The sequence below is a fragment of the Leucopleurus acutus genome (genome assembly GCF_964270905.1).
Source record: "Leucopleurus acutus genome assembly, chromosome: 2".
In the NCBI taxonomy this organism is placed as follows: Eukaryota; Metazoa; Chordata; class Mammalia; order Artiodactyla; family Delphinidae; genus Leucopleurus; species Leucopleurus acutus.
The window spans coordinates 68410728-68427492 of NC_139143.1; the positions used below are offsets into that span (position 1 = coordinate 68410728).

The 16765-nt window shown below is 37.4% G+C and overlaps 1 protein-coding gene across 1 annotated transcript; it reads right to left on the reverse strand.

The window, feature by feature from the left end:
- Window positions 1-209: 209 nt before the first annotated feature.
- LOC309957594 (lymphotactin-like) lies at window positions 210-3294 on the reverse strand (the record flags this gene model as incomplete). Its single annotated transcript, XM_082832894.1, has 3 exons — window positions 3220-3294; window positions 1274-1388; window positions 210-369 (listed from the first exon to the last, which is right to left on the reverse strand). Exons 1-3 carry the CDS (start codon window positions 3278-3280, stop codon window positions 210-212), a joined length of 336 nt encoding a protein of 111 aa, XP_082689020.1. The 5' UTR covers window positions 3281-3294.
- Window positions 3295-16765: the final 13471 nt, after the last annotated feature.

Sequence of the window (16765 nt, forward strand, 5' to 3'; positions counted from 1 at the left end):
TATGTAATGAATAAACTTTGGGACTGTTCTTAATAATAAACATGTATTAATTAGAGCATCTAAATGAATATGAAAGACATAAAAATATAAAAACAATAATTTGACTCATGCAGCACTTTTATAAAAGGTGAATATAATGTAATGAGTCCATGAGCTTTAAAGGGAAATGAGCTGCCTGGCTAGTGAGGGGACAAGATGCCAGAGCGTCACTACCCACTCAGGGTCACAGCTGTACTGCTGGACTGTTGGGCTCCTGTAGGCTTGGTCTGGCTCACATTTCTCCTGGTGGACTTTATTGTTCGGACTGCTTTTTTCACCCATTCAACTTGTGGATCAGCACAGACTTTAAGGCCACGTCTGGTAATAAATCTGCAATGCAAAGAAAAAATAGACAAAGTCAGTCACATCCTCAAAGCCTTGGGACCAGAAGTTAAGATCAGATCATATATAAGAGATCTTGTGCAGAAATGACTGGACAAAACAGTCTTTCAGATTCAGGAGAACATAAATGAAAATCTTTCCTCTGCAATCTATTTTCCCATAAAGGAGAAATAGCTCCAGGTAATAACCAGATCCCTGGCTCAGCATAAATTGCAGGCTCCTTTTCTCATCATTGCTACCAGGTGATGTAGTTAAACTGGACATTTGAGGTCATCTAGTCCAATTATTACAGATCATCTTCTTTTTCAAATTTAAACACACTCATCTTATTTTCTAGACAAAAGGTAATTTCTTTATCATATTTTGGGAGGTAAAGTTGCAATTGTGTGTTGGGAAGAGTTGCTGTTCTGAAGATGAGATCCTAGAAAGAGAACGGTACCATGTAGGCTAGTTGTTGACACTATTCCTCGAGATATGGCAACTGATAAAATATGGCACTCTACTCCAGCCCACCATAAGGGCAGAGAAAGGCAGGGAAGGGGAAGGATGGGAAGGGAGGCATCCCACACCAGTGTGTCTCTACGGTCAAATCCTGATCTGAGACAGCCAGCTCTAAACCTAACCCTCGGGACTGAGCATATTATTCATCTGATTCCCAGTTAGATTCTTCTGCTAAGATAAAGCAGAAAGGAGGGTGATAGTCTTCACTCGGTTGCCAATTTTTGGTCATAAACATTGTTTGGGGCTACATAAAGACATGGTTCATATGGAAAAACAGAAAGACTATTGGCTACGTTGAGGTTTTCCTCCTTGTTGACATTTTTCCTGAGGAGGGCAGCATTTCTATATATCTGTGTTCCATCAAGCCCAGATTTGGGGGAGAGCAACTCACATCACTGCTTTCATGGGGCCCTCCTTGATGGTGTAGGTCTTGATTTTTTTAATTGGCAGTTGCTGGGTAGTCAGACTCACACAGATGGTCTTTTCTAGAACTTCACTCCCCACACCTAGGAAAGAAAACCATGTAAATAAAAATAAAATATAATTTCTAATACTATAAATAAACCAACAAAGAGTGACACGATAAAGAATAATTTGGGAAAGGAACACTAAATATGGGAGAGGTAGCTCATTTTTGACTGAATAAATAAAGGCATTCTCATTTTAAATGGTAAAATGTAAAATATGTGAAAGAAGTAGTTCATAAAGTACTCCTCCTCAATAGAAATGGTCCAGGGGATTAAACTTTTTAAGTGTAGAGAACATCTTACATTAGAGAAGGGAAAATTACTTGGAAGAGTGAATAATAGTAAGGGTTTTCTAAAATCTAAAAAGGGTTTCTAAGTGCTGATTTCCTCCTAAGTTGAAGAGACTGGTATTTGCTTCTCAAGGAAGCAAATATTCTCAGAGACTATTTCTTAGAGAAATATTCAGCAAAAAAGCATCTAAAATAATAGCTGATGATGACAAAGTTTGAGCTACAGTGTTGCTGATATCAGAAGTCTTTCTATAAACATGAAACTGAGCAGAAGGTATTCACTAACATTGCTCCTCATCTCTCCTTCTTTCCATCACACAATATCCAGCCTGTACATTCTTAACCCTCTACCTTTGCCTGTTTATTTATTTACTTATTTTTTATTTTTTGCCAATTTATTTCTAATGCTGAACTATCTCTGAACCCAAAGAAAGAGGGAAATACCCAAGTGTCTACAGTCTTCCTCAGTCTTCTTTCCCCTACCATACATGGGTTTCCACCAAATGGCAGAATATTGTCTCAGAAAAATGCCAGCCAGCCATGGTTAAGACAACATTTGGCCTAAACTTTTTGTTTCATCAATATTTTTTTTATTTGGGGCACAATTTCAGGGAGTTCCAGACATTGCCATCTCTATTTACGGACACCCTTGGCATCCACGATGAGGTTCAGATATTCTAGTCTAAGTAATAAGTCTACGGATTAGGAGGTTGAAAGGACAGTTAACTGAAACGTTAATTACACCCAAAGGATATTCTCTCTTGTTGCCAGAGCCACAAGGAGAAATACACTCCAACCAGCTGGGAAAAAATGATCCTTTAAGAAATATGTGTAGAATGCTCAGGTAAGTCTCAGTGTAGTTAAGTCTCATCTGGGTATGTCTTGTAGGTTTATTTGATTGTATATAAGACATTGATATTTGTTCGCACTTATGGTCTCTTATAAACTCAAGAAATTGATCATCAGTGGGAACAACATTCATAGAAGTAATAATAGACTCTCCTACACACTTAAAGGTAATATTGATTTCCTGGGTATGAAGGTATGAGCTACCAGTCATTTTTGTTTTCATAGAAAACATTGATTTCCTTCAGAACATACACCCTCTAGCTCATTCCCGCATTGTAAACTGTCAAAATCTGGAGAATTTTCAAGATCAATACTAAATAGGCAAAAGCTTCAAAGTCGTCATCACCATTCCACAGCGAACATTAATCAAGAAGTTAGGACTTGTGTGGAAACCTGATAAGTGATTATAAGATTTGTTTCATTTTAATCCCTGGTAAGCGTATCGGTTATAACATTCTTCTTATAGATAAGTAAGCATAGGCACAGAGAGGTGAAGAAATTTACCCCAAATCACCCAGTTGTGAAAACTAGGAGCCCAGATTGTGACCAAGTTCTATCTTCAAAATCTACAAAGTCTCCTAGTGTCAAATTATTCCCATTTTCACTAAGGAAGTCTGAGGCTAAGCTGGGCGAAAGTTTACTGCAGTCAAAGCTTGAGTCAAAACGAAAATGTGTGGCCACTGCCTGCATACATAGATGCTCCTTATCTCATAAATAAGCTTTTGACTTACCTTCCACAGTGTATGCAGCGAGACAGCAGATCCCGAGGAAGGCCAGGATGAGAAGTCTCATGGCTGAGGTCCTGATGAGCTGTGCAGCGAGAGGCTGAGGAACTGATCCTTTCAGTCTCTTTTATTCCTCCAATGATCAGCGCACTTCCTGTGGTGAGAGGGCGCTTTCGAGGTGGGTGTGGAATCACGGAAAGTCTTTGCAATACTGATGCTTTCTTTGGTTGAAAAAAAAAAGTTCCTTTGTCCCCAATCATATTAACCCAACACCTTGTGGCCTTTTCTCCTCCTCCTGTGGTTAATGAGTCCGCGAAACCAAATATGTGCACAGAAGAAACATAGTTGTCTCATCTCCTGCCACCAGTCTAAATTCAAACCTTCCACTGCACACAAGCCCCAAGGCCATGCCAGTGTCATGGCCCAGCACAGGGACAGTGTAAAGGAAACAAGGTGGAGTGGTCCCTGTGGTCCATCTCCCCCACCTGCCTCATGTAACATCAGCTGTGACATGAGGCTTCCACCACTGTGGATCCTAAGCCCAGTGATGCCTTAGGGAGGTGAAGGGATGCTGTTGCTTCCCTGAGTTCCTCACTCCTCTGCCTTAATCTTATTTCTCTCCTCTGCCCTCATTCAAGTGATCCCCTTTCTTTACACCAGCCTCCCCACATACCCAAGAAACATTTCAGTAATGATGATTGGAGCCTGTCTATATGCACAGGTTTGCCTTATTGTAACTTAATACATACCTTTTTAAAAGATTTTGAAAAGTTGTCCTCAGAAAAACTTTATTTTGGAAAAAAGAAAAAGGAAATTATCTATAATCTTACCATTCTGAGTGTTTTCATTTTTAATGTTTTTCAATGAGTATCTATCGGTATATATATGTTTGCAGAGTTGAGACAATTATAAAGACTATTTTTACATCTATGTATATATGCTGCCATGTTTCTTCATAGTCTTCATGTTTCTACTCTAAATAAACACATGCACAGGCACTTAAACCATCCCCTTATAACTTATTGTTATATAAACCACATCTGTAAGGTAAATTTTGATTAATTACACTGAATCTTTTGTTTTTAATCACCAGACGTAGGATGACTAGGCAAAATCATATGATCATCTTTATAACTCTTGCTACATATTGACATATATACTTCCCAAAATGTAATTTCCATTTGCAATGCTTCCAGCAGGGTTTCAGTGTATCGGCTACAATACAACCTATCTGGCACTCAATTTGTTGTTCTTGGTTTTTGTCTTGTTTTATTTAATGTAAGTATCTATAAAATGCATTTATTAATTATGTGTGTAGCTAAAAGGTTTTGTCATTACCATTCAGGGATATGAAAATAACATTCTGATTAAATATATGTATAGCTAAAAGTTTTTGCCATTGCTATTAAGGATATGAAAACTAATTTCCTAAATTTCTATATAAATTATAAGTTAACCTCTAAGATTCTTTTCATTAATGGCATTTAATTTTTCCACCCAGATTTTACTCAGATATTCAAATAGCTTTTTAGTTATCTCCACGTGGCTACACTGTCAGTTCTTAAACTTTGAACACATCTTTCTACTCAAAATGCTTCTCCTCCTATTACTCTTTGACATCGAATAATGTGTTATCTACGATTCAATTTCCAAATACAGATTACTTGGGTCATCTTAGACTCATTGCTAGCTACCCATATGTTGTTCTCAACCAAGCTGGACTAAGTATACCTTCAAAGTAGCTCTTCTGTATGTCTTCTCCTTTCTCGCCACAATGCTCAAGGCAAGACCCCATCACTCCTTGTTAGGACTACTGCAGTATACCAACTGATTCCCCAGGCTTGGGTCTCCTCTGTTTCCAACTATTTTCCACAGCATTGCCAGAGTAATCATTCTAAAGTCTTGATCTAATCAGGTTGTTTTCCTGCTGAGAACCTCTTTGCTAATTCCCATTGCCTACAGGATTCATTCATTGTCATATGTAAAGGTGTTCAAGATATAACACGCTTTTCTTTCAAGACTCATTTTCCACCACTCATGCACATGCTCCAAAACCTCTAGCCTTAATAAATGTCTGTGCAGTCAACCAAATGGGCCATCCTCTCTTCTACTCCCAATATATTGCCTCCATTTTCTGGAATGCCCATCCTAGCTCCCTACATAACTATTTGTAAACTCATCCTCTTTCTACAAGTTTTCCTGAATTCTCCAGATACAATTAAGTTGTGCCATCTTCTATGCTCTCTTGGAACTTTCTAGCCACCACTGTTCTATCACCAATCTCATTTTTATTCTCCTACTCAATTACATTTCTGCATCTCCCACTAGATGGCAGGCTGCTTGAGAGCAGGTATTTGCCTCAGTGCTGTCTGGGTCTCTGGCACTAGCAGAAAGTTTGCTATATAGCGGACGCTCACCAAATGGTTTTTGAATAAATGAATTTTTCAAAAGACCAACATTATAATATTGTACATTAAGTAAAGGATGAACATCTAAAAACATAAAGCCAGAAGACTGTGCCTATGTCTTCCTCTCCTGTTTATAGTCAAATAGACAAACTGACCAATGGCTGAATTTTTACTTAGCATATTGAAATGGAATTTCTTACACTCTAAGAATGAATTATTCATTTCAATTGTTCAAAGCATGCACTACAGTCTCTAATGGAGAAGAACTAAGTAACCAACAAAAAAGTAGAAACCTATTGCAAAATAGGCATAATCTGCTAATGTGGACGTTGATTGACAATCAGTTGAAAGATATTAGAACAAATTTTTCTCATCCTTGACTCCTCTCTTTCTCTTACATGCCGCACCCAATCTGTCAGAAAATACTGTTGTCTCTCTGTCCTCAAAATACAATCTAAACCATTCTCATCACCCTAAGAGACGCAACTCCAAGCCACCCTCACTTCTCATCTGGATTAACAGATTCATGCAACAGCCTCCTAACTGATTTTCGTAATTCCTCCCTTATTTGCTTTTGATCAATTTACCACCCTGACAAAGGTAATCATTTCAAAATGTAAGTAATATGTTACTTCTCTGCTCAAAAATCCTTCAATGGAGCACATTTTCATGAGTGAACAACAAAGTCTTTTTTTTTTTTTTTACACAGGCTCCGGACACGCAGGCTCAGCGGCCATGGCTCACAGGCCCAGCCGCTCCGCGGCATGTGGGATCTTCCCGGACCAGGTCACGAACCCGCGTCCCCTGCATCGGCAGGTGGACTCTCAACCACTGCACCACCAGGGAAGCCCCTCTTTTTTTTTTTTCTAAGTATTGTTTAATATATTTAGATGCTTTGCTCTATGTTAATCACTTGACCCTAGAGTAAAGGTTAAAGGGCAAAAGTATTAAAAATTAATATAGCTACCATAATTTGTTAATGATATACAATATAAAAAAGAGGAAAATTAAGGCATCAAAAACATAAAATGGAGTGGGGATTAAAATGGATAGAGTTTTTACATGCATACAACATTATGTTGTCATAGTAGGCTGCTATATTTGTCAGATGTTTATGTAAGCCTCACAATAACCACAAAGCAAAAACAGTATATACACAGAAGAAAAGAGACAGGGATCGAAGCATATTATTATAGAAAATCATCAATTCACAAATAAATTCAGCAACAGAGGAAAAAAGAAACAAGGGGACTACAAAATAACTAGAAAACAATTGAGATGGTATTAGTAAGTCCTTAATTATCAATAATTACTTTAACTGTAAATGGATTAAATTCTCCAATCAAAAGGCCTAAAGTGACTAAGTGGGTTTTTAAAAAAGACCCAAGTACCTACTGCCTACAGAGACTCACTTCATTGTTAAGGACACAAATCAGCTCAGAGTAAAGGGATGGAAGAAGATATCCCATGAAAATGGAAACCAAAAGGGAGCAAGGCTAGCTATACTTATATTTAGACAAAATAGACTTAGGTCAAAAACCGTAACAACGTGACAAAGAATGTTATTTGTCTAGAACGTAAAGACTGTAAATATATACAGTCTTAACAAGGGTTTACATGTACCTCCATGACCTATGCTCTCATCTCCCATTTACTCTCTGACATCATCTCCTGCTACTCTTCCCCACTTCTTTCTCCACTGCAGTCACAGTGACCTCCCTGGTGTTTCTCAGACATGTCAGCATGCTCCTGCCTTCAAGTCTTTTCACTTGCTGTTTACTTCGCCTGGTATTTTCTTCCCTCAGACAAAAGCATGGTTCAGTCCCTTACCACCTTCAAGTTTTTGTTCAAATACTGCTTTCTTATTGTGGCTTTCCTGACCACGCAATTTAAAAGTGCACACACATACCAATTCTGGTATCACTTGATTTCTCTTTGCTGCTCTACTTTCATTCATAGTACCTAGTACCTTCTAATATAACAATAATTTACTTTTTTATTATCCATCTTTTTCCTGGAGTTGTTTGCCTTTTTCATTTCGTCAGAGTCTAGGACAATGCCTGGCATAAAGAAGGTGCTGAATTAATATATACATTCTAAATGTAAAGACATAAGAATGCATAAGTGTATGAGTGTGTGAGAAGTCATATGATCACATAAAATATTTGTACCTGCAAAGACTAGTACTCTGGAAGCTCAGTACCATTTATATATGTGTGACCACAGAGTGGAATGGTAGAATTTTTTTTGAAGGCAAAAATTTTTTTTTGAGGGAAGAAAGTATAAGCATGAAGGGTGAAAGTAAGAAAATTCAATATATTTTCTCTTTTCTTTTTACTGTATGGTCTGAATATTTTGATTCATCTGAAAAGAAAATTAATTCATATTTTATCATATGTAATATGTAATTCACATAAAAAATTCTTCTTCTGTAGAATGAATATTTGTATAATATTCCATTTTTCTATTGGATAATTTATTTTCTTATTGATGTGTATGATCTCTTTATGTATTTCCATACTAATTCTTTGTCTTTTATGCGTGTTGCAAATATTTTCTCTCAGTTGGTAGCTTATCTTTTCACTTCCTTTATGATGTCTCTGATGGGCAAAAAAATATTAATACCAATGTAATCAAATTTATCTATATTTTATTCTATGGTTAGTACACTTGTGCTTTAATAAATTATTTTCTTCCCCAAAGTCAACAAAACTTACTCCACAGAAAGTTTTAAAGTCATGTATTTGACACTTAAATTTTTAACATTTCTAGTGGTTATTTCTGTCTGTAGTGTGAGATAGAGATCCAAATGCATTTTTTTCCTCTTTAGATAACTGAATTTTCTAGCTCTGGTTTTGAATAGTTCTTCCTTTAGCCATGCTACCTGTCACATATTAAAGTTCCACATACATGTGCACCTCTTTCAAATTCTCTGTTGCGTTGGTAAATCTGTCTATCCTTGACTCATACCATTCTATTACTATTTAATTACTATAGGCTTATAATTTAACCTTAATTTCTAGTAGGGAAAACCCCCTTTCCTTAATCTTTTTCTTCAGAAGTGTCTTGGCTTAAGCTCACTGGTGATCATGAAAATGTAAATCAAACCACAGTGTGACCCCACTTTATTCCCATTCAAATGGCCAAATTAAGTCTAATAGTACTACTGTGATGGCAGGGATATGGAACAACATGAATTACTCATGGCATTAGAAATTGGTACAACACTTTGAATAGCAGTTTGGCATCATTGTGTAAAGCTACACATTTGCATATCCTGAAGCTCCAGAAATTCCACTCCTAGATGTATACTTAGAGAATATCAAAAGGAAGGAGCACATAGATAGGAGATATTTGAAATGTTCAAGTTATCTGAAATGTTAAGTTGGAGGTAGGTTACTAGTGGAACATTACACAACTTAATTAATTGTATAAAAGAAGGTCATATGTAGACCAATGATGGTAACCTATAATTCCATAACTCAAATTGGACTAACTGCTATAACAAGCAAACAAAACTCTCACTGCCATAACACCAGAAAAAAAAAGTTTACCATTCACTCACACAAGTCATTGCAGAAGTTCCTAGCAAATTGTCTTTCTTAAGGGCTCTTCTCCAAAATGTGACTCAGGAATCTAGTATGCTTGTACCTTTGAGCAAAACTAACCCTTACAGCCTGGGAGTCCTTTTCTTCCAGCTTCAGAAAGGAAATGAAACAACACAAAAAAGCACACGTACTCTTAATTACTTTGATCTGGAACTGAAATTTTTTTCTTTGGTCACATTTCACTTGTAAGAACCAGTTATCTGGTCCCATCCTAGAAGCAAGGACAGAGGGGAAGAATAGGGTGCATCTGGGAAATGTGATCTAGATCTGTGTTTGGAAAGAAGAGCAGTTAAGGTCTAGTATGCCCTGTCTCAGCCATACAAGTAGCTAAGGACTCAAGGGCATTAACCATTTATGAATAACAATATTATAAATTAAGTAGAATTATTATCTATACTTTATAGATGAGAAAATTGAGGCTAGGAGAAGTTAAGTAATCCACTCACAATCCCAAAGCTTAGTGATAACAGAGTGAAGATTCAAACTCAGATCTGCCAGATGTCAAGGCCTAAGCTTTTAAACTGTGCGCTAGGCTGTCAGATATTCTCTAATGCACTTAGAGTTCCCTATTGATAGTCTCTAGGTTATTTCCTTTCTAAACCCCAGACCACACAGCAACAAGGATAGCCATGTTCTCCTTCTCAATGGTGAAAAACTGATACCATTTCCACTAAGATCAGGAACAAGATAAGGTTGCCCACTCTCACCACTATTATTCAACATAGTTTTGGAAGTTTTAGCCACAGCAATCAGAGACGAGAAAGAAATAAAAGGAATCCAAATTGAAAAAGAAGAAGTAAAACTGTCACTGTTTGCAGATGGCATGATACTATACATAGAGAATCCTAAAGATGTTACCAGAAAACTACTAGAGCTAATCAATGAATTTGGTAAAGTAGCAGGATACAAAATTAATGCACAGAAATCTCTTGCATTCCTATACAATAATGATGAAAAATTTGAAAGAGGAATTAAGGAAACACTCCCATTTACCATTGCAACAAAAAGAATAAAATACCTAGGAATAAACCTACCTAAGGAGACAAAAAACCTGTATGCAGAAAACTATAAGATGAAAGAAATTAAAGAAGATACAAACAGATGGAGAGATACACCATGTTCTTGGATTGGAAGAATCAACATTGTGAAAATGACTATACTACCCAAAGCAATCCGCAGATTCAGTGTTATCCCTATCAAACTACCAATGGCATTTTTCACAGAACTAGAACAAAAAATTTCTCAATTTGTATGAAAACACAAAAGACCCCAAATAGCCAAAGCAATCTTGAGAAAGAAAAACAGAGCTGGAGGAATCAGGCTCCCTGACTTCAGACTATACTACAAAGCTACAGTAATCAAGACAGTATGGTACTGGCACAAAAACAGAAATATAGATCAATGGAACAGGATAGAAAGCCCAGAGATAAACCCACGCACATATGGTCACCTTATCTTTGATAAAGGAGGCATGAATATACAATGGAGAAAAGACAGCCTCTTCAATAAGTGGTGCTGGGAAAACTACACTACAATGGACAGCTACATGTAAAAGAATGAAATTAGAACATGTAAAAGAATGAAATTAAAACACTTCCTAACACCATACAAAAAAATAAACTCAAAATGGATTAAAGACCTAAATGTAAGGCCAGACACTATAAAACTCTTAAAGGAAAGCATAGGCAGAACATTCTATGACATAAATCACAGCAAGATCCTTTTTGACCCACCTCCTAGAGAAATGGAAATAAAAACAAAAATGAACAAATGGGACCTTATGAAACAATGAAACTCTCTCACTTCATCCCAGCTTACCCCTCCCCCTTCCCATGTCCTCAAGTCCATTCTCTACATCTGTGTCTTTATTCCTGTCCTGTCCCTAAGTTCTTCATAACCATTGTTTTTTACACTCCTGTGTATGTGTTAGCATACAGTATTTGTTTTTCTCTTTCTGACTTACATCACTCTGTATGACAGACTCTAGGTCCATCCACCTCACTACAGATAACTCAGTTTCATTTCTTTTTATGGGTGAGTAATATTCCATTGTATATATGTGCCACATCTTCTTTGTCCATTCATCCGTCGATGGACACTTAGGTTGCTTCCATGTCCTGGCTATTGTAAATAGAGCTGCAATGACCTTTGTGGTACATGACCCTTTTTTGAATTATGGTTTTCTCAGGGCATATACCCAGTAGTGGGATTGCTGGGTCATATGGTAGTTCTCTTTTCAGTGTTTTAAGGAACCTCCATACTATCCTCCATAGTGGCTGTATCAATTTACATTCCCAGCAACAGTGCAAAAGGGTTCCCCTTTCTCCACACCCTCTCCTGCATTTACTGTTTGTAGATTTTTTTTTTTTTTTTTTCTGTATGCCGGCCACTCACTGCTGTGGCCTCTCCCGTTGCGGAGCACAAGCTCCGGACGTGCAGGCTCAGCGGCCATGGCTCACGAGCCCAGCCGCTCCGCGGCATGTGGGATCCTCCCAGACCGGGTCATGAACCCGTGTCCCCTGCATCAGCAGGCAGACTCCCAACCACTGCGCCACCAGGGAAGCCCTGTTTGTAGATTTTTTTGATAATGGCCAGTCTGACTGGTGTGAGATGATACCAAATACTAGCTTTGAAAGTTATTCTGTGAAAAAGGAAGACAGGGGTCCATTTCCAGTAAGTTTGGGAAATTCTGTGTTTTATTAAATCACAGTGTATATCACCATATGAAGGGCTCTGAGAAGAACTGCAGTAAAATTCAGCTAACCCAGATTTTCCTAAATATTTTTAACTTACAGAACACTTTTTCATAGAAGACTTAAACCAACTGGAGACGTGTCTTAGAGATACTAATCCAGAGTGTTGGTATCTACTTAGGAGGGTCATAATAAAACTTAGGTGTGATAGGAGTGGGTGCTAAAAATAGTCACTGTCCAAAGCTAGAGCCTGGCCTAGAGCAAGAGAGGTTGGAAATATTTTGATGGTGAATTCAACACAGGTATACAACTTGATGCTAGTTGGAAATCCAATTGTATTATACAGTTTTCAGTTGAATTACCCAGCCAGGGGAGAAATCTTGACTCTGTGGCAGTTTTCTCCATGATTACTACTCTGTTTCTGCTTACTTTCCAATAAAATGTGTAATTGTACATCTTGTTTTTCTCACAGCTTAGAAAAAATATTAGATCCTAATCAGTAACCAATTAAAACAGTAACTGATGTTTTTTCTTTCAGAAACTGCTAACAATGAGTGCTTAACTTTTATAGGATTTTTTTGTACACTTAAGTTGAGATACTGTGCAAAGAGAATTAATTTTTTTCTCCTGAAAACAAGAATTATATAGAAAATATCTATTTATTCCACTGGCATGAACTTTGAGTAATTAATTATAGTCAAATCTGTAAAAATTTTATTTATTAAACTGAGTCACTGGATTTTTTTAAATTAGTGAATTCTAATGAGCTCTGCTGCACAGATATTATCTCTAAATGATAGATACTGTTAGTAAGTCTATACTAGTAGCATAGCACATACACCCACCTCATGTTTTGTAAATAAATTTTCATCAGAACACATCAATGCCCATTTGCTTACATTTTTACTGGATGCTTGCACACTGCAACAGCAGAGTTGGTGAGTTGGTCTTCAAAGGTTAAAATATTTGCCATTATAGAGTTTGCTGACCCCTGGGTCCCCCCCTGATTTGTATGTATTATTGAAACCAAGCTATGTTTAATATACTATCAATGATGTAAAACATGCAGAGAGAGAAAAAAAGACTAAATAAGTAAACCAAAACATTTCCGCACATTCCCTTAGGAAGTTATCAAGTTCACGGTCAGGCTGGCAGAGTGAGGAAGACATCCAGTAAGAGCTAGCTTCTGACATTTCAATTCCCTGTGTCATTTATTAGCTATTTAATTTATTTATTCTTTATTAATAAAAGTATATGCCACTAGCAGGCAGGCACTTCGTCATTAGGTAGGTTTGTATTCACCTTTGTTCCTTGATAAAAGGTACAGTCACCAAAAAGGACACAAAGAAATTTCTAAAAATGTTTGTGGTTATCGAAAGGTTAAAAACTACTGCTCTCCACTATATGGGAATGTGTTACTCAGGGCCAGGGATCCACAGGGTCAAGCAGGATCAAGGTGACAGAGGAAATACTGCATGTTGGTCACTGTACAGAAGTTGCTTAAACATAGTCTTGCTTACATTGTTTATTGTTCACAGATCAATGAGGAAGCTGGACAGAACAGGCAATCCAGTCAAAGTAACCAACTCTCCAGGGAAGGTTAGGTTGGGACGAAGAAGTGTGCTCAGTTTCTATGATGTCAAGTCAATCACTTTGTCGGGAATTAAAATTAGTAAGCACAGGAGTCATTTTTGGTTTTGTTTTCCTTTTTTCCAGAAGTCGGCATTTTGTGGTGCAGAATTCAAACATTTATGGATTTCCTAAACTGAATGTCAGGTAGACTCAATCTTCCTGGAAAGAAGTATACCTGAGGCCCAACATCCATGGGCAGCAGCCATCCTAAGGAGCCTTTCCTTGAGAAGCCACATACTGGAATGGGAATCATGAGCTGTAAAAGCAGATCATTCAATCCTATCCTGATCCTGGTTCAGTTGATACAAGATGTGTTACATGAAGAAGAATCAAGATCATCCCCACCTCACAGACATCAGAATTAGAAACGGAACATATAACTTGTCTGGATCATAGGAGGAACTCAATAAATGGTAGTGATTACAATCAAAAGATAGACATTGAAACCATCACAAAGACTGTGAACCTAGAACCAAGTCTGTCAGAGAAGTTGGTGACAAAGAGCGGAAAGCGGTTTTTATCAGAGGTTATGATTTTATTTTTATGAATACTAACGATTGATTTTTTGGAGTCAACCAAACCTATGATCCTCTGTTTCCCTTACCTGATCTCCTCCCCATATTTGAAATACCAGGAGGAAGATGTATGTCACTAGACACCTTTAACCTCAAGCAGGAAGACATTTCCATCTTCCCAGTGAAGGGACCAGTCACAAATACAATAAGACCTCTTTATTGTGGAAATATTTGTATGTGAGTGTTATGGATGACCTAACTCTCTGACTAACCAAACCAATTTTTAACTTTATTCTTTACTGAAAATTTTTCCAATTTTTTTTCTGATAGAGCAGAGGAAAAAAACTGAATCTTTAATGTCAGAGCCTCAGTCAACACATTTAATATTAGTGCCACAGGCCAATAACCAATATACAGAACCTAGAAGGATTCTGACAATGTATGCATTCACTTAAAGAACATATGATACTAGATTGAATCTGAGTGGGTCCTCAATTTGTTTGATCGTAAAAACAAATTGATCAAGTGTTGTCTTATCAGAGGTTTATCCTGGTTATTCCATATAAAAGAGCAGTTACCATCCCACTACTAAAATTTCTCATCACTTGCTTTATTTGGACTTATAGCTCTTATCATCACCTTTGACACATCTTTGTATATTCTGTGTATTGTTCTTCTCTCTCTACCAGAATATAATGTCCTAAGAGCTGAGACTGTTTCAGTCTTGAATTCTCAGTGCCTATAATGTAGGAACTCAATAAGCATTTATTGATTAACTAAATGAATAGAAACTAATTTTCTTCTTTCTTCAAAGAACTAAAAAGAGAAGCCCTGTTCAATTTAACTTGGAGCAAACTATTATACTTTACACTGATAGTATCCTAGTATGATGAAATATATGCAGAGGGAAAAGGTTAAAGTATGTGGGGACTAGAATAGATCTTAAAAGTGATCTAGCCAATCCACTATCTTTTTATGAATGGGAAAACAAATTACACTTATGGATGCACACAGTTCAATGCATTTTGAGAAATGAATGCACCTCTGTAACTAGTACCACAAGATACAGAACATTTCTATTACCCTTTGTATCCTTTCCCACCCAATCGTCTCCATTCCTGGGCCCAAGCAACTACTGATCTGCCTTCTGTCACTATAGATCAGTTTGCCTGTTCTAGAATTTTATATAAATGGAAGCATACAGTGTGTCATCTTTTGAGTCTGGTTACTTTTACTCAGCATAGTGTTTTCAAGATTCATTTACATTGTTCCATGCATCTGAAGTTCGTTTCATTTTACTGCTGAATACTATTTCATGGCATGGATTTAGAACAATTTGTTTATCTAGTCACCTGTTGATGGACATTTGGGTTGGTTCTAGTTGTGGGCTTTTATTAATAAAACTGCTGTGAATACTCTTAAAAAGCAAATTGCAGTTATGGGCAACCCCAGGAAACATGCTTATTCTGTCATAGCTCTTGGTAGGTCTCAGTGGAAGCGAGAAGAAAGACCATTACCAATAAAAAAAATGTGATCTATATGGGGGAGAATGATTAATGCATTTCTTTGTTTGCTTTTCCAACTACACAAGACAGAGCCCCCGTGGAAAAAGTACACAGCGATGGGTTCATGTGGTGGATGCATGCTCGCACGCTAGTCTTCCCCCATCACCTGCAGTGGCTCCTTTTCTACTGATCCCCTTCACAGTTCACTGCATCCAACCAGGGCAGACATTAAAGTAAAATTAAGTATGAACTGCATTGTGACCTGGGAAATCCATACAACTCTAACCCATCTACTTCCCTTCTTTCTGTAAATGACATTACTCAAGTAACTTTTAAAAAATTCAAAGTGTTGATCATCATCTTCTTTTTAAAAGTTGTGATTAGTACCCCTAATTTCATTATACATTTTCTTACTTATGGTATTTTAATATGTTCCATAATAAGCTATAAATGTAAAGCTGCTCCCAAAAATTTCCCTCAAATACCTATAAAAGTTTTATACTCCCCTTTGCTACTCAGGTGCGTTTATTTACCTTTTCCTTCTCTTTATGACCGTGATTATTTTCCTTTGGGTCACAATCAATAGTTTACAGAAATGAGTCACCACACCTGCACTAACATCTACACTCCCAGAGCCTGCCCTTTTTTCAGTTCTTGTTTCTTCTTTCTTTCTTCATGTCGTTTATATTATCCCTGCTGTAGGAATTTACTTAATCCTTGTATTTTTATCTCCTATGGAATAGCAAAGTCCATTAATTACTGAGTTTACCATCAAAACCAAAGATGGAATCATCCTCCCACTGTTAGAATCAGTTGATAGTCCTAACATTTAAAAAACATGTCTTTAGATATTCAGCATCTGGATTTTTCTTACATAGTCAAAATAAATTGGTTAGGGGTATTTACATTTGCATAACTGACATGAAAGGAGTTTAATAAATGTGTAAACTATGCTTATTTAGTGCTTAAAAAGTTAGTGTGAGGGGCTTCCCTGGTGGTGCAGTGGTTGAGAGTCCGCCTGCCGATGCAGGGGACGCGGGTTCGTGCCCCGGTCCGGGAGGGTCCCACGTGCCGCGGAGCAGCTGTGCCCGTGAGCCATGGCCGCTGGGCCTGTGCGTCCGGAGCCTGTGCTCCGCAACGGGAGAGGCCACAACAGTGAGAGGCCAGCGAACCGCAAAAAAAAATAATAAT